The sequence below is a fragment of the Silurus meridionalis genome, chromosome 17 (assembly GCF_014805685.1).
Source record: "Silurus meridionalis isolate SWU-2019-XX chromosome 17, ASM1480568v1, whole genome shotgun sequence".
Classification (NCBI taxonomy): domain Eukaryota; kingdom Metazoa; phylum Chordata; class Actinopteri; order Siluriformes; family Siluridae; genus Silurus; species Silurus meridionalis.
In genome coordinates, this window is record NC_060900.1 from 24,595,698 (window position 1) to 24,614,329 (window position 18,632).

The 18,632-nt window shown below is 37.8% G+C and overlaps 2 protein-coding genes across 3 annotated transcripts in view; one reads left to right on the plus strand and one right to left on the minus strand.

Annotated features, from left to right (window-relative positions):
• Positions 1 to 597: 597 nt before the first annotated feature.
• On the plus strand, positions 598 to 10,695 carry mpnd (MPN domain containing). The gene is made up of 13 exons (XM_046872327.1): positions 598 to 1,039; positions 2,654 to 2,856; positions 3,477 to 3,698; positions 3,827 to 3,938; positions 4,208 to 4,289; positions 4,624 to 4,720; positions 5,631 to 5,703; positions 5,821 to 5,897; positions 7,171 to 7,339; positions 7,736 to 7,806; positions 8,203 to 8,292; positions 8,584 to 8,676; positions 9,406 to 10,695. Exons 1-13 carry the CDS (start codon positions 1,036 to 1,038, stop codon positions 9,490 to 9,492), a joined length of 1,380 nt encoding a protein of 459 aa, XP_046728283.1. The 5' UTR covers positions 598 to 1,035; the 3' UTR covers positions 9,493 to 10,695.
• Positions 10,696 to 12,737: 2,042 nt separating this feature from the next.
• sh3gl1b (SH3-domain GRB2-like 1b) overlaps positions 12,738 to 18,632 on the minus strand; it is a 32,932-nt gene continuing 27,037 nt past the window's right edge. For both annotated transcript variants that reach the window (XM_046870587.1, XM_046870586.1), the window contains one exon: positions 12,738 to 16,819. In XM_046870587.1, coding sequence (XP_046726543.1) covers positions 16,623 to 16,819 — 197 coding nt within the window. In that variant the 3' untranslated portion in view covers positions 12,738 to 16,622. The remainder of the gene's footprint in view (positions 16,820 to 18,632) is intronic.

Below are 18,632 nucleotides of genomic sequence, written 5' to 3' on the forward strand. Positions count from 1 at the left end.
GGGAATAAACTCGTCTGTTCTAACATTATAACTTGTTAGAACAAATTCTTTCAAAGATGCAGAATTCTTTCAAAATTCTTTCAAAGATGCAGAATTCATTGACACAAAAGAGATCAGATTATGACTGATATACAACTAGTATGTATATGTATGCATGTATTTTTCTTCATTAAAAAAATGTTTAAGACCAAGGGAATATTTCACCGAAGGAATATGTATTTGAATGCGTTTTGAAAAAGGAATAAATGACTTAATGTTTTTAATAAACACACCAATACCACTACAACTTACTGATTTACAAAAACACGCCGTTTTGTCGCCACCTAGTGGCGTATGTCATTTTTCATTACCGTAACTCCCTTATTATATGAACATCTATCTTTAATTCATCTTATTCAAATAATAACGTGTTGACTATACACAGGTAAAAAAACAAAAAAACAAAACAAGAAACCAATTAAAATACACCACATAAGCTGTAATCAGCCACAATGTAAAAATTAGACGGTTGGCGTCAATTTCAGTCCACCCATAGCGTGTCGAATCGACCATCCTAAAACGCAAGCATGATTTTTTTTAATCCCTGAAGAATGAAAGAAAAACATGGCGGAATACTGCATGAAGGGATAATATGGGATGGATATTAAACATAGAAATCTAAAACAAAATGTCTTTATAAAATGTCTGTATAGGTTTCTAAACAACAAACATATATAAATAAACGTGCACATTTCCGCATTTGAAACGGCTGCAACGCCAAAATATGGCGATAGTAACGGTAGCCATGGCTACGTTCCAAACCGCATACTACCGTACTAAACAGTATAGCAGAAAACCACACGCCTTTATAGATGACCTAGATTGTTTGGCGTACTATTAAGTAGGTTAGTATGCGGTTTGGGACGCAGCCCGAGTGGTGGCTTTTATTTCAGTAAGCGCTTTTTATACCCCAGCTGGGGGACAAAGTGGCCGAAAAGAAAACGAAACGAGGGTATAATCGGAGCACTGGCGAATAAAAGCGACGTGTTTGGTGACATGGGTAAGAACAAACACTAAGACCATCAGAGTTTGATTTGTTTATTAGTTCAAAATGTGAGGGATATAAAATTCAGGAGGCCGCAGCAGGACAAAGCACATGAGCATCACTCGCTTCTACCAACATCAAAACAAAGATCAGGGGCTGAAGTCAAATTTTTTTTCAGTACACAAAAATACATTATAAACCTTTAATAGTCCTTAAAATCTCCAGGTGCAGGTGGTATTTTTAATTATGGCTGTCAATCGTTTATAATATTTAATCGCGATTAGTCGCACGGTTGCTATGAGATAACTCATAATTAATCGCAACTTAATTGCACATTTATATCTTTTTTTTTTTAATCCTCTAATCAACATGGAGAAATATGCATGCTGTATGCAAATGTATGTGTATTATTTGTGAAACCAAACTCAACACAAAGCATGAAGGCAAAATATTGTAAATGTTTTATAGTAATTATAGTGTTTTAAATTACGGAAGTCATCAGGACGCTAAACGGAACTTTTGCTGTTTCCACACGGACGGATTTAATTGCTGGATATGTGCAATCGTTGGGGATTTTGATGCTTGAATGCTTGAGACCTGGTGCATCAGTAAAACTAATGTTTAGTGATTTTTTTATTTTATTCTTTTTCTGAGTAAAGAAAAGACATCATGAATAAACGTGTTGCGTTTAAGGTTTTCCTTTCGGCTCTTTTATATCTATTTATATTTTTTTAATAAAAATGGTCAAACAGAAATGCACACATTAATTTGCGTTTTAACACGTTAATTTTGACAGCCCTAATTTTAATACATGGATAGTATGAATAAATGTTTACACTGATGTCCTGATGCATTTATTGGGCGAGGAATTAGTGGATGTGTCACGAGGTGTTTCCAAAAAGTTTCTAGACCGGCTTAGTTTACAAGAAAGTACTTTATTTATCTACGTTTACACACCATCACCTTCAAAATAGTCTCCTTGCACAGCAATACAGCGCTCCCAGCGTTCCTGCCACTTCTGCTATTTGCGCTGGATTTCCACAATGGCGACCTTTGAGCTGAATCTTCATCTTCGGGAAGAGGGCGAAGTCTGCAGAAGTCAAATCTGGCGAGTAGGGTGGGGGCAGAAGTGAGATCTTGTGGATTGTTCTCTGGCGATCAACATGCACAGGTTGCCGAATGGTTTCGACATTTTCGGGGGTTGAGCTTCGTTGAAGGTCTTCCCGATCTCTCGCCATCTTTCGGTGATGTTCTTCTGCTCTTGAAGCGTCGCCGTTTGTCAAAGGTCTCTGTGGCAGATTTGCTCAGTTTGCAGAAATCCATGTTTGCTCTTTGTTTTGAATTGCTGTCCATAATGGAATCGCAGGCGTGGTAATGCACGTGATCAAAATAGTGAAATGTCTTGATACCACCTTGTACAGTAATAAACGAAAACTCCCACACATGCACATTTAAGAACCGCTACGTCCTGGTAGACCTCAGTCAATGGGCTTGAAGGAGGCATCTGCTTGAGTTCTGTTGACAGGAAGTGTTTCCTTGTCCTGCTTTCTATGACCCTCAAACCCTTCACATTTAAACCACTAACCTCTAACCGAAACTTTTGTGGTTGTTTTTTCTTTCTCCTCTCAGGTTCTGAGCCACCATCATCTCCTCAGCTGGTGGATGAAGGAGTGGATGAGGACGATGAAGAGCTGAGCGGAGGAGAGGAAGCCGAGCTCCGAGTTTCATCTGGGCGGGGATCGGTTCTGACTCGGAGAGGAATCACACTACGCGTGCTGCTTAAAGACGGCCTGGTGGAACCGGGAGACGCCGTCCTGTCCATACACTACCTGGTACGGATCACAAAATCCCTGGATTTCTTTGCAATACAACTGAAAAAACTTGTGTTTCAATCCACAATCTAGTCCTCAAAACGTTTATTTTATGCTCAGAGAAAGGGTCGATTCTGAGGCGCTGAGCTACAAAACAATCTCTGCTGCATTGAAAGTTCCTGAGAGCACACTGCTCCTCTAGCATTTGTAAACTGATGAGTTTTGGAAAAAACAGGGCTCTTTAAAGGTTCACGATGAGAAGAGAGGTGGACCAGAACCTGATGGTCAGTCGGGTTGAGCGCCAGAGTTTATGTGTGGAGAAACTTGCAGAAGGTCAACCATCACTGAAGCATGTTAATGTTAATGGTTTATTGCAGAGTGGAACAGACAGAGTTTTTTTTTTTAAATCCAAATTGTTCCCCACGTCCATTTTGATCAGACCTCAAACTATTTTCTAGATATTTGTCCCATTTGCTTTCAGCCTGGTTATTTCCTAATTAATGACAATTTAGCCACCAAACACATGTCCGCTCACAGACCATGCAGGTGAAAGTTAAGTTACTTTTTTGAGACTCGTGAAATTGCAGCACCTTTTCAGACTGCTGCTCGTGCTCATGATTACTTCGTTCTGTTCTCTGCAGGGGAAGAACTTTGTGGGTGACCTGCTCACCGATGGAAAGATCCGATGGGTGGAAACGGGGCAGATCTTTAACTCCCCGAGTGCCTGGGCCACACATTGCAAGCGCCTGGTGAATCCTGCCAAGAAGTCGGGCTGCGGCTGGGCGTCTGTGCGCTACCGCGGTCAAAAGCTGGCCCAGTACAAAACCAGCTGGCTGCGTAAATACCAGCCCAGTGCTGACATGGTGAGGGACACACAGCACGCTGAAAAACAACATCAACTCAGAGACAGGAGTTTCAGCATTACCGTATTTTCTGGATTATTAGAAGTATTGAAGAAGTTTATTTTCTAATGTGCCTTGATGTGTGTCAGAGTCTGGCCAGTGAGGGAGAGGATGACGAGATGGGAGATGATGAAGAGGAGGAGGGGAAGACAACTATTCTAACAGACGAAAGAAACAGGAAGTCCAAACCAGAGTTTCATGGTGAGCAAAATCTTAACTCTTTTCATGCAGCATAAGCCGGAGTGGTTTATTCCTCTTATTACTTATTACCAACAATTGAGATTTCTTTTTTTTTTTTATTAAACAATATACTTTTCCGTATGTTTATTGTTGTGGAAAATCTTAAAAAATGCTCCACTTCTCACATAGCAGCTATAAACATACGTGTAAAAGAATCGAATGTGCACATATGACAGTATAACATCACGGCATAAACACGTCACAATAAACAATGTTTGTGTGCGTTTTAGACGTGGGCGTGGTGCACAGGAGAGGAGACCGAGAGAGAATCCCGGTCAGATACTGCACACTGGGGACCAGAGACATCGCCAGGTAATAAACCTGTAATATGACACTGATGGAAAAGTCAGAGTTTACAGCAGGATTATATAGAGTCATATAATACACATATGTAGTCATATATTTTAACTTTTTGATGTAATAAAGCGCTACAGTGACATAATCGCCTAGGATGAGTAACGGCTCCAGATAAAATCTGATAATAATGTCACACATGTTTTTGTAAAGATCAGGAGCAGGTGCACCTCTTTTATATTTATTTATCACGATCATATAATGCGGACTATGAATCTCAGCATGAGTATTTTCAACATCGTTACAAATGATTTATTAGTCAAAGTGAGTTGATGATGCAGTCTCTCCTCAGAGATCCTCACACACTGGTGGAGCTGTCGGCTTTCTCCGCCATCAACCGCTTCCAGCCGTTTAATGTCGCTGTCTCCAGCAACGTCCTGCTGCTCATGGTAAACACAGTGTGCATAAAATATTATAATGTCCAGAAAAAGTGTGTGTATATTAGGGCTGTCAATTTAAATATTTAATAGCAGGATTGTCATGAGTTAACTAGTGATTAATTGCAACTCAATCGTACATTTGTACCTGTTCTAAATGGACCTTAAATGAATATTTTCAAGTTTTTAACACTCTAATCGACATGGGCATGGACAAATATGGACACTTTATGCAAATGTATGTTTATTAAGCAAACCTTCAAACCAAACTCAACATAGAGCATAAAAATAAAGTAATTCTGTTTTTTTATTTTTATTTCTAAGTACGTTAATCATCAGGACACCAAACGGAACTTTTGCTGTTTCCACACGGACGGTTTAAGTTGCCGGATGTGTGCATCATGCAGATTTTGGTGCTTAATTTGAGATTTGGCGCATCAGTAAAACAAATTTTTAATGAATAAAAATAATACTGTATTAATAAATAATACTATTAATAATAATAATAATTCTGTGTGTGTGTGTGTGTGTGTGTGTGTGTGTGTGTGTGTGTGTGTGTGTGTGTATATATATATATATATATATATATATATATATATATATATATATATATATATATATATATATATATAAATACACACACACACACACACACACACACAGATTTATATATACATATTAACATATTTATAATCCCCCCCTAAAGTTTTTTTTATATATATTTACAATTTATTTATATTTTATTGCATATGTATTATGATATTGTAAATACTATTATATTTACTTTCATTTTATTGTTATCCTTCATCTAACCTTTATACTTTATCTAATTATCACTCCGTTTTTAGAATTAAGCTCTGTTGCTGCTAGATCTCCGTGTGATGTTCTCTGGTTTACTTACTCCTTTTTAATAATTTTTCAGGACTTTCACTGTCACTTGACTACGAGCGAGGTGGTGGGCTATCTTGGTGGCCGATGGGACACTACAACACAGTGTAAGATTCCATAATCTGTCACACTGTAGATATATACGTATGACATAACTTGTATCTGTTTCATTCATTTTATCAGTGCATTAAAGAAAACCGCTTTTCTCCATTTCCTTGTGACAGTGCTCACGGTTTTACGAGCGTTTCCGTGCCGCACACGATTGGGCGACAGAGACGCAGCACCTGCTGTAGAGGAGGAGGTCAGTGCAGACATCTCATCTTATTAACACACAAATTATTAGATGAGCAGCACAGTAGCATGTTCATCTCACAGCTTCAGGGTCTCATTTTAGCAGAGCTTTCTTGTTTTCCCTGTGTTCCTGTTTCCTCAGTGTTCTCTGGTTTACTTCTATTGTCCAAAAACATGCCAGTTGTTGATATCATTAATTTCTGTTGCCCACAGGTGTGTGTTTGTGTGTGTGTGTGTGCCCCTTTTGTTTTGCTTGTGATAGGCTATATAAATTCCTAACCGAGCCATTAGGGCTGCACAAGCCAGTGCACTCTTAGTGCTGGTCCAAGCCTGGATAAATGGGGAGGGTTGTGTTATGAAGGGGATCCAGCATAAAACATGTGCCAAATTAGTCGAGGCCCGGGTTACCAACGACCGCCATAGGTATCGTTAGCCAACAGGTTACCGGTGGAAATTGGGCTACTGTTGGCAGAAGAAGGAGAAGGAGAGGAGGAAGACGTCTACAGAGACAGCAGGGAAAGGAGAAGTGTATGAAAGTGGAGGTTAGAGTTGGTACTTTAAATGTTGGTACTATGACTGGTAAAGGGAGAGAGGGAGCTGATATGATGGAGAGGAGAAAGGTAGATATGTAGTGTGTACACAGGTGGACTATGTTCTACGCAGGAGATGCAACCTGGAGGAGTTTGGAGACTGTAAGGTGCTGGCAGGGGACAGTGTAGCTAGACAGCATCAGATGATGGTCTGTAGGTTGGTTTTGGAGGTAAAGAAGATGAGAAGGAGAGTGAAAACTGGAAGAGGTTGGCAGCAGGTAAAGAGGGATGTGGTGAAAGCCAAGGCAAAGGCATTTGATAAGCTGTATGAGAAGTTGGACATTAAGGAAGGAGAAAAGGATTTGTAGGCCAGCAGAGAGACCGAGCTGGGAAGGATGTGCTGCAAGTTAGAGCAATAAAGGATGGCGAGGAAATGTGTTGACTAGTGAGGAGAGTGTGTTGAGAAGGTGGAAGGGAGTATTTTAAGAACTGATGATTGAGGAAAAAGAGAGAGAGAGAAGGTGGGATGATGTGGAGATGGTGAAGCAGGAAGTGGAGGGGATTAGTAAGGGGGAAGTGAGTTCCTGGGATAGACTCTGGATACGGTTCCAGTGTTCCTGGAATGGACTCATGATAGGATATAGTATACCTGGGATAGACTCCAAATCTAACACTATGCTGATGTGGATAAAATGAATAATGCAAGCGTGAAGAAGAGTGTCTCTCCTGACTAACGTGTGTATGCTTGTACAGATTTGTCAGAACCTGTTCATGAGGGGTTTATCATTGGTGGGCTGGTACCACAGTCACCCTCGAGGCCCCGCCCTCCCATCGCTGCAGGACATTGATTCACAGATGGACCACCAACTCCGCCTCCAGGGCAGCAGTAATGGCTTTCAGCCCTGCCTGGGCATCATCTGTGGTAAGAAATAAACAGAAACTTTTACCCCATCATCAATTACACGTGTTTGAATTCATTTACGTGAATCATCTTTCATACAAGTCCATGCCAATGAGCAGTTACTATAAAAATCATTATACATTAGAAAAAGTGGATTAACATAAATTTGTAATTTGCCACTAACCTGCTGTCAGAGCTTCTGGCATAGAAACTTAATCCTCACCATCTGACCAATCAAAGTCCAGATTTCATCAGAAGTGGAGTTGAGAGAGATGCTCAAGTTTCGAACCAGGAAGTGTCCTTTGACCAGGATGTGCTTAGTATTCAGGCAATGCTTCCCTCTGGTGGAGCTGAGGGAAAATTACAGTTGGTACCCTTACATGACATCATTTGGGTTTGTTTGTTTGTATGTTTTAGGTCCTTATTACCATGGAAACCAGGGTGTGGCGTCGACCATCACTCCGTTCTGGGTTGTTCCTCCTCCAGAAGTAAGTGTGGCGCACTTGAGCAACATTTCCAATACAGAAAAAGTAGCAATGTCGGAAAAGTTGTTCACTTTCCAGAGTCACGTGATTATAATAAGTTTACAAGAGACAGCAGTTCAAAAAGTGAGATTTTGTGAAATACAGGACTTTACCTTGCCCTTTCGCATTCTTTCTCTTCCATCTCTGTCTTAAAGCGTCTCTGTCTGTCCTTCTGTCTCGCTGTCTGTCCCTGTCTCAAAATCTCTCTCTCTGTTTATTTTTCTTACTGTCTTTTACTGTCTTGCTGTTCTCTGTCTCTTTTTTGTCTCACTATCTCTCTTTTTCTCACTCTATCTGTCCTATGCCACCATGCTGTCTTGTTGTTTTTTTTTTTTTTGACTAAATTTTTCTGTCTCTCAGCAAAGGCCGAATGATTACGGTATTCCAGTTGCAGTTGAAGTCACATACGTGCAAGACAACTTTCTCACTACAGACGTCCTTAATGAAATGGTACGGTCATTCAGCACCCATTGTGAGATTTGTAGGCGATATGACATAAGAATGGTTATGATTCGTGTACAGGTCTAGAGTCCAGTTTTATTTTTTTATTTGTTTTTTTTTATTAAAGATATTTGCAAGTTTTTGTAAAAGGTTAGCAAACTGAATTACCAGTCACAACTCTCATAGTCTAGCAACAATATATATACAGAATATTGTAGTTGTGAGTTCAGATTAGAACAGAATCATTATTATCACCTTCATCGTTCCTGATTTTTGTGTTTTTATGTGAACTCTATGCAGATGATGCTGTTAGAGTTTTATCGAGCAGCTCCAGATCTGGTCAATTTTAATCAGATGTGGTGTTCTGATACATCAATACTGGACAAAATTAAGGTCTGTCAACACACAGCATAGCCACACACACACACACACACACACACACACACACACACACACACACACACACACACACACACACAGAGCTAGGTGATATGTTGGTACAGAAAAATATATTAGGGTTGTCAATCGATTAAAATATTTAATCACGATTTATCGCATGATTGTCATGAGTTAACTCGTACTTAACCGCAACTTAGTCGCACATTTTTTTATCTGTTCTAAATGTACCTTAAATAAATAATTGTCAAGGATTAAATCCTCTATTTAATATGTGCATAGACAAATATGGATGCTTTATGCAAATGGTGTTTTCTAATTACGTAAATCATCAGGACACCAACACGGAACTTTTGCTATGTTTCCACACGGACGGTTATAAATGCCGGATGTGCGCATCATGCAGATTTCTAGTAATAAAAAATTATTATTACCATATCTGAGTAAAGAAAGGACGTCGTGAATAAATGTGTGTTGCGTTAAAGGTTTTAATTTCGCCTCTTTTATATTTATTTGTATTTTTAATTCAAACAGAAATGCGAGCTGCATTAATCGTGCGTTAATAAAATCAGTGCCGTTCATTTTGACAGTCCTTATATATATATATATATATATATATATATATATATATATATATATATATATATATATATATATATTAGTCGAATAACATTGTCGACTGTTTTTCTGCCTCATCTTACTATATTTACATGCTCTGTTTCTCAGGCGTCCCTGAGTGGCCACGCCCCCAAAGACCAGGCCTACTCTCAAATCCTGGAGCACGTCTACAACCAGCTGCGCAACATGCAGTGATGGAAACGTCCTCTCTGTTTTCTTGATGCTTTCCTGGACATCATCTGTGTGTGGGAAAACACCCACATACACACACTAAGGAACTGAGTGCTGTTGCATCATTATAGCTGCCTCATTCATTGCGAACACTCCATGAACATCTTCCATTTCTGTAGACAAAATTGTGTGAATAGTTTAGAATATAGGAGTGTTTTCTCTCATTTTTATCTAGATATTGCACACACACAATGTCACATGCAGCTAGTTTCCTAATTCGGAAAAAAATGTTGCACATTGTCTTGGAAAACGGTCACATTTGCATTCTTTTTCTTAACATACCTCATTTTATAACTCAAGTTGGAATATTTACTGTCGCGGGAAGTCAGGGTTTGATCATGTGTGGACTTTCTTCATGTCCCCTGTTTCCTCAGGGGTTTCTGGTTTCCTTATTCTTCCAAAAAAAAATCAGTAAGTGAGTTTAAATGGGTTTGAATCCCATAAGATTGAATAGAGGGAAAGAACAATGACACATTGTGATGACATTTTGAAAGTCTTTGTGAGATTGAGGAGAAGTTAATCGCTTTTTGTGAAAACGCATCTTTCAAGTTGGCGAATTTGAAAGATCAAAGGACAGAGACTAGGATAAAGCGATACAAAAGACTAATCAGTTTAATCGAGTCAAAAGCGCCTCACGTACAACTCTTCATACACTTCATACATTACTGTATAAAGTAATGCATATACAACATATTCAAATAGTCTCTTTAACACTCAATAAATAAAGGTACCAAACTACTATTTTTTACTCTTCTAGCTGTACTTCTAATTAGCTATTAGAGGAACGATTTAAATTTAGATCAGTTCTTAACAATATTCATCAATGTTTATTTAAAGTTTCACTGAATTGAAGATGAATGTACACTGGCCTTTATTTCTGTGATCTTTAACACTTACTAACAAAGATTCACATAGATAAGTTTTTAAGTAGTTCGTAAGTACGATTTTTGCAGAAAAAAATCCTTTTCAAATCCAGAAACACGAAACTTAAGTTTTAAAGTTTTAAGACAGCTGAACATCACATTTTATTTAATTTTTTTATTTATGTATTTATTACGTTATTTAATTTTGTCCTGTCATGTGCCACACTGCAGAGTTAGGAATTAGTGTGCTTGTATTTTTACATGCTATTCTTTTTACCACCTCAATAAACTAAAACAAACATCATAACCTTTTAAATCGCTTTAATTCTTTTTTCCCACTTAAAAAAAAAAAAAAATTTAGTGATTCATTGTTACACTTTCACTTTTCTTCTATAGATATTCAACTCAAAATTGTTTTTATTGTTTTGTGTGACTATCGCGGAATATAAAAAGTGGAATCGGGCCTTCGTCTTTACTTTAGAGATCTAAGAAACGCCTATAGGATAAATCTGATTATAACTCACTACGAAAGAACACATATGGAGTCATGTAGTAAAGAAAAAAAAAGTTAAACTAGCCAAAATATGATTTCTTTTTCTGATTGTCCAGAGTAGCTACATTGAGCTTTGACGAGGTAGTCACCTGGAATGATTTTCAATTTACAGGTGTGCCTTATTAAGGGTTCATCGTCGTCATCATCATCAGTTGTAGAGAGTACATAGCCAAATGATTGTATTAGATGTGGTCTTCCAGAAACTTGAAAATAAAATGCTAATGCTTTTAAAATGGCAAAGTAGCAGCAAGATCGAAAGGCATCACTCAGCTGTCACTGTGGAAACAGATTTTAAGAATAGACTGTAAAAACTGTTGGTTTTTTTTTTTTTTTTGACAAATTGATTTATTATTTTTTTATGTGGAAAACACACCAAAAGCTGGTAAAAGAATCGTTGATGTTTTCTTACTTTTTCCACACGTCTGGATTTTACGTGTAAAAATGTAAGCAGGCAAGAGAGAGAGAAGAGAAAGAAATAAAAATGCTCCCTGTCTTCTGGCTGATGAAATACAGCCAATAGCGAATTCTCTAATTAGTTTACTAATTCATTAATTAGTATTTAGCAATTAGTGAATTCAATCAGTAGCACCGTTTAAGTGCTTTAGGTGATTTATGGTCCTGTGATTAGACTTTTGGATGATTTAACATTCATTTATTTGCTGTAAGGGAAGTGCTGTAATTTAGTGTGTGTGCGTGTGTGTGTATGTGTGAGTGTGTTATGCAAATTACTTGCTAATTACCTTCATTAGCTTACCTTACTGACCGTCACCTTGCACCTTACCCGGCTGCTGACTGCTTACCCTCATCCTCAACACTAAAAAAACAGATTATGTCAGAAACAACACTCATTTGCATTTTTTTAGATCCTTGTTTATTTGATGACGCTTGTAGATATGCCAAGGCAGGGTTTTGGGATCCCGTCAGGACTTTGGCTGTTATACACATATATGTCCACTAGATGTCCCTATTTCACCGATGTGACTGCATTTCTCATTGTCTCTACATTCCTTGTGTCAGTTTCTTTGATTGCTTTACATTGTGGCTCTTTGTGTAATGTTTCTCTTTGGGGGGAAAAAAGATCTATTAGCTTTTTCCTCTTGAATTGTTTCGACTCTGGATTATTTTCTGCCTTGTGGACTTTGGAGTGCTTTACTAACCATTTGTTTTTGTTTATTTTTCATTTACTTAATTTTTTTACTTTGAATAAATGTTGGAATTGACCCTGCTGTCACTTGACACTTGACTATAATACAGTCGACCCTGACAGTCTATAACTATAGAAAACTCAATCCTTAAAAAGGTCTGATGTGCAGGAGAATGCAGTATTGAACTGCATAAATTATTTCCATAGAATTTTCCCAGATTCCGTTTTACTTCTGATTCATAGAGAAATAAACCTAAAACCAAATATTGATGAAATGGTGTGCTTCTTCGTTTAATTCCAGACAAATCAGATTTTTTTTTTTCCCCCATATTGTATTGTTTAAATAAAAATAAATTGCTTTGTTTAGTCAAATATATAAAAAATCCTTGCCTTATCAAAATTTAGAAGTGAAAATTTATTTTTTAATAATTAATGAAAATGTAATGACCAAATTAGCTGTTCTTTTCACCAGGAACTTATTACATGTCAAATAATATAATGGTCAACGTTTGTACTTTTACTGGAGTATAAACATTAAAAGGAGCAATTTTACTGATGTTGTATTTAAACATTATTAATACTTTATTACTTGTTTTTTAAACGTATTCACAAAACTCAAATAAATAAAATAAAATAATCTCAGGACAAATAATTTTTTATGCATTTATTTATGTAAAAGATGGGGGAGAAGCAAGTACAAATATTCAGGTTTACAGGGTGTTTAAGGAATAATAGGATACTGCAGTTATTTATTTTTTTTCCTTCAAGACAAACCAGAGTTTTTTTTTTTTGTACAAACTAAAACATACATTAGCAAGCTACCATATAGAGCTCACATGCAAATAATTAAAAAACGAAGATACATAGAAAAATAATAATACTAAAGAAGACTACCAGAATAAATTCTTCATGTGGGTAAATTATTCTGGTACTCTACTGGATTAGACAGAAAAATAACTTTTATTTATTTTTAAACTGTAGTGTTGCTGCGAAGGCACATCTGTACTCATGCTTGTACGTCTGTACACAGCTCATGCCGAAGCCAGAAACACACCGAGCCCTTTTTTATTTGATTACAGACCAAAGGAAAGGAAAGAAGGAAAAAAATAACACGGTGCTGAAAGTGGGAATCGTTTGGTGTCCTAGCTTTCTTTTTCAATTGTGTCAGGCACACGATCCACTTTGTATCATGTTGAATAGAAATTTATCACAAACCCACACACTGTAAACAGGACAGTTAAAAATGTTAACACGACTAGGACAAGCAAAAGACACGACAATCATGCAGGACTCTTCTGCAGCACGTCGCAAAAAAAAAAAAAAAATGTTAGGGTCCTACATCTGAAAAACCCCTGATCCTGGAAAGAGATCTAAACCATGTTGTGATTTTGACTCCCTATTTTATTATTTTCTGTCGATAATAGCATGTAGACTTATGTGACAAGATTTGATAATCCAGAAGTCGCAAAATAAAAATTAGCATTTTTGTTATTTCAGGTGTAAAAATGACATCATCTGTAGTGATGGTGAAAACGATTTGTTTTTTGTTGTTTCTGCCTTAATGCTCAGTAAACAATAAAAAAAAGAATGTTCTTTTCTACATATGTTAATGAGATGTCTGATGTTCAGCAATTTTTTTTAAATGTTCGCCTGCTCTGAAATGTTACACAGTGTCTCAGAGCTATCTTGTGAAAGCATGAAGCAAACAAAAATCTTTTTCTGAAATCATAAAAAAATGATCATATTTGTTATTAAAACTATTTGACATTTCACTGTAGGCCTTTGTCGAGCTTTAAGGTTAAACACCCCCACCAATTTTCTTCTTATTGTGTAACTAATTGTATACATGTCTAATGTAAGTTAGGTCTAATCTAATGCACAGCTCACAACGCTGAAATTGATTTCACATTCATGACTTCGAAAAATGATCATTATAAAGATCACACTGTGTTACATTGACCTAAGAAACTTGGGTAGGACAGGAGTTTTTATTGAATAATAAAAAAAAAAATTGGTTTTATAGGTTTGCCTACGATGTAGCTCGTAGAATTTCCGGCTAGTTTTGATCAGAGGACTATTTAGCAGCCACGACCAAAGAAATCAACACAAATGTCACACAATTGTTTCAGGATTATCTTTCGTCTGAGAAAAGCCCAAAATCTTACAACGTGTACCGGGAATTATATGCAAATTAGCTCCTGTAGCATTTTATTCCAGAGAAAGGGGAAATGTTTTTTTAGTACTCCTTTGTTAAATTTACATTTAGGCAGACAACTTAGTTATCTCACTTACGGATTGAGGTTTAAGGGTCTTACTCAAGGGCCCAACAGTGACATCTTGGAACTCACAACCTTCAGATTAAAAGCCAAACACCTTATCCACTGCTTCCACTTGACAATTTCCAAATTTATGCTGCTGGTATGCGAAACACTAAAATGTGGAAATTCGATCTAAGCATAGAGATGATTGTTATATCGCACAAAGCCCACTCGGGATTTATGCGTTCTTTAATGAGTTACAAAAACATTTGCTATATACTTGTGTTGGTCAAAATAACAATGATAATAGGCTGTTACGGTGATAAATATTGGCGTTTAATGTTTCTGCTTCAGGGCTTGTGTGTGTGTGTGTGTGTGTGTGTGTGTGTGTTTAGGGGGGTAAACAGCAAGACACTGCCAGCAGTATCATCTACAGAGATTTTTCAGAAGCAGAAAGGCGTTAAAGCAGCAGCAACAGCGCAGAGCGTTTTGGCCGTTTTCTTGCACACGCACATTCATGTTAACTCTCAAATCGGTGTAGTGTAGTGTGGAGATCTTTCTCCTCCAAAAAAAAAAAATTTCGAGGAGCCGATGTAGTGTTGTTTCAAGTTCTAACATGCAGAAATGTTAAGGTTCCGTAAACACAATTCTCGTTATTCCCGGGCTGTAAGACGGCATGCTTTTTTAATTCCCTTGCTCATCACGCCACATGCAGTCCGTTTGGCACCTTAACACAGTAAATCGGTGTGCAAGAAGTGGTGTATTTTCCAGACTATAACTGTGACCTTTGTATCGGACACGTATCGGATTGCTTGTTGCATATGATTTGCTTTACATTGATGATGCTGGTAAAACAGGACTTCTACTCCCTCTACTGGCCAGGTCTAGTATCGTCCTGTTTCTGTAATTCCGTACTGGTTTATTTTCTTGTGCAGAAGCAAAAAATCTGTTAAGCTTGAATGTTTACTGAGGAGGTGAAAAAATAATAATAATAAAACCTGTAATTTTCCATATATCAGAGCTCAGTCTAATCCCCCCACCTCCCCAATTTTGCATAGAGTATCAAATATGTGAATAAAAAAGATGCTTGTATAAATAATAAACGTTAATTTTCTATATAAAGTCGTTATCTTGCAGCCTGACTGCTGAATTCGAACACATTAATAGTCTGGAAAATAGGATGAGAAAACCACTAAAGTGTGCACTCCTCCTGTCCGTCACCTTCACTCTTATCTCTTCTGTTATCCAAAGCTCAGGACACATCACTTACTTGTCTTACTTGTGTGTATAACACGCTTCTTCAAAAACACTTCTGTGTGTTATTTTGTATTTGAGAGTGTTAGAAGTGTGAGTTGTGAAACTCCTGTATGTGTGTATGTGTGTGTGTGGCTCAGGAACGCTACACAATGAGCGGCTGAAACACTAGCAGCCCACAGTGCCAAGTCAACGTCTGAAAGGTCCTTCAAATCACATCCTGACCAGCAGGGGGCAGTCAGGCAACATCTGGGTCAGTCAGAGGATCTTGAATGTACAGTAGGAAAATATTCGAAAGGATTCGATTACAGTATCGGGATTTGGGATCCCTGCTCTTAAATATACACTAATGGAAGATTTTTTTAAAAAGTTTATGAATTTATAAAATATTAATTTTTGGTAATTCTTGATTCCTAAGTGTAGCCTTAAGCTTTAATAAACTCTGAGTGGAGAAAATATAACATCGTGGAAGACATTTTTAGAATCCCAATACAGTCGATTTGTCAGAGGTTTGTTTGCTTTTATTTTTTGTTTCAGTGCTATTGTTTACAGAATCTTTAAAATTGGTTTGAAACTTGGTTTTGAAGGAGGTGACATCCTCAGAACCAAAGAAGCGGCATATATCTAACTGATCACAATGAGAAATAAATGTGGCCACACCCCCTGTGCTGCACTGTGACATAAGGCTGATGTGAGACACTAAATTATGAAATGGTTCGATCAGTCGGAGTTGTGTTTAAGTGCCAGTTTCGGTAAAAGTTAACATACGGTTTATAAAAGTGCGTTAACGTCATGTTAGTCCGTCTGACTCCTTCTATGAGGTTTAAATCGGTCAATCGTCAAGTCATTCGTCCGTCCGTCCGTCCGGTCCTTCCTTTCTTCTTCTGGAATGTGAGAAGAAAAAGTTTTTTTCTTCATAAGAGGTGAAAGTGCCAGAGTTCGGGTGCTGACATGGATGGTTCCGTCCTTTCCCTCTTTCGCTGTCTTTCTTTCTCTCACTCTTTTATCTTCTGTCCCGAAATTTAGCGAGACAGCGGGACGATCACCTCGACATAGTTGCGTGGGAAAAATCCTGATTGGCCGCGTAGAGTGCCTTCAAACCAGTTCTCATCGATCTGGCTGGTCAGAGTGATGATGTCGCCCTCACGGAAGCCCAGCTCTCCCTCGTTCTCAGGCTCAAAGTCGTACATGGCTTTACAGCACGGCTGCTCTCCTGGAGCTACACATACACACACAGTGAAAAATATTAGATGACAGGTCAGTTCAGGTCAACACTGGAGTTACAAACTCGTTCGACCTCCTCAGATGTTTGAGTTTGAACGCTCTGTTTGTGTGTGTTGGAAAAAAAGAGTTTTGGTGTTAATTTTTTGGTATCATCCATGACAAACTCAATTTACTTCTGCAGTCTGAATCATACAGTACACAGATGCGATTCCTTCACAAACATGCATGCATGAAGCTAAAGCTTCTATTGTTCATATCACTGTACAAAACCCAAGGACAGTAGACATCCTTCTGAAAGACCTCGACCCAAAAACGAATCCACATTCAAGTAAATGGTATGTTTAAATAACATGCTTTAATTCATTAACCATCTTGAATTCTCTTCCCATTTAAGGTAAATAAAACACAGTAAACATGATAACGGGACAATGATCCCGTTTCGATTTGCCAGATCCTTATTTTGGCTGATGCACAGCTCTTAAAACTGCCAAGTAATTTGCATCTGTTTTAAATCAGTGGAAGTGCTTATACAGCAGCTGTGCAGCAAGAGCAGGCAAGTGTGTTAGTGAAAAGAATACAGACTCAACCTCACTGCAGTCACTGTGTTACTGTTACGAATCTGCAGCAAATAAATTAATGTTATGATTTATCCTCACTAGAGTCTCCTTGTTACTGTTGTGAATGAACCCCACTACAATCACTGTGCTAATGTGAAGTTCTAACCCCTTTACAACCACCATTTTACTGTAATGATTTAACCCCACTGCAGTCACCTTGTTACTGATACAACTGAACCCCAGTACAGTCAACATGTTACTGTTACAACTGAACCCCACTGCAGTCACCGTGTTACTGTTACAACTGAACCCCACTACAGTCACCGTGTTACTGTTACAACTGAACCCCAGTGCAGTCATTGTGTTACTGTTGCAAATTAATCCCACTACAGCCACTGTGTTACTGTTACATCTGAACCCCACTACAGCCACTGGTACTGTTACCTCTGAACCCCACTGCAGGCACTGTGTTCCTGTTACAACTGAACCCCACTGCAGTCACTGTGTTACTGTTAAACCTGAACCCCACTGCAGTCACTGTGTTACTGTTAAACCTGAACCCCCACTGCAGTCATTGTGTTATTGTTACAACTGAACCCCCGTTGCAGTCACTGTGTTAGTGTTACAACGGAACCCCCACTGCAGTCACTGTGTTACTGTTACACCTAAACACCACTACAGTCACCGTGTTGCTGTTAAAACTAGAATGCACTACAGTCACTTTGTCAATGTTATGATTTAACCCCACTACAGTCCCCATGTTACTGCTACAACTGAATCCCACTGCAGTCAGTGTAATATTGTTAAGTCTCAACCTTACTGCAGTCACTGGGTTATTGGTACGACTCAACCCCACTGCAGTCACTGTGTTAGTGTTATGACTTAACCCCACTGCAGTCACTGTGTTAGTTAAGATAAGATAAACCTTTATTCGTCCCACAGTGGGGAAATTTCTATGTTACAGCAGCAAGCCAAAGAAATAAAAATAGATGCAAATATATATAAAAAAAGAAGAATATACAAAAAAAATAAAAACAGAAATAAAAATAAATAATAATAATAATAACAACAAAGAAATAAAAATAAATGCAAATATCTATAAAATAATATACATATACTACAATACCAGTATATATACAGTACAATGTAATAATACAAATAGGAAAAAACTAAAATACGCTTTTTTTAGTCATGTTTTAAGGTAGTATTGCACGTAAATTTCGGGTAATATTGCACATAATATTGTACCTG

What these genes read in the sequence shown, in the direction of transcription:
- mpnd (XM_046872327.1), top strand. An exon ending in TCCTGTCCATACACTACCTG is followed by an intron (nt 2,857 to 3,476) that starts GTACGGATCACA and finishes TGTTCTCTGCAG; the next exon opens with GGGAAGAACTTTGTGGGTGA. An exon ending in GGGACCAGAGACATCGCCAG is followed by an intron (nt 4,290 to 4,623) that starts GTAATAAACCTG and finishes GTCTCTCCTCAG; the next exon opens with AGATCCTCACACACTGGTGG.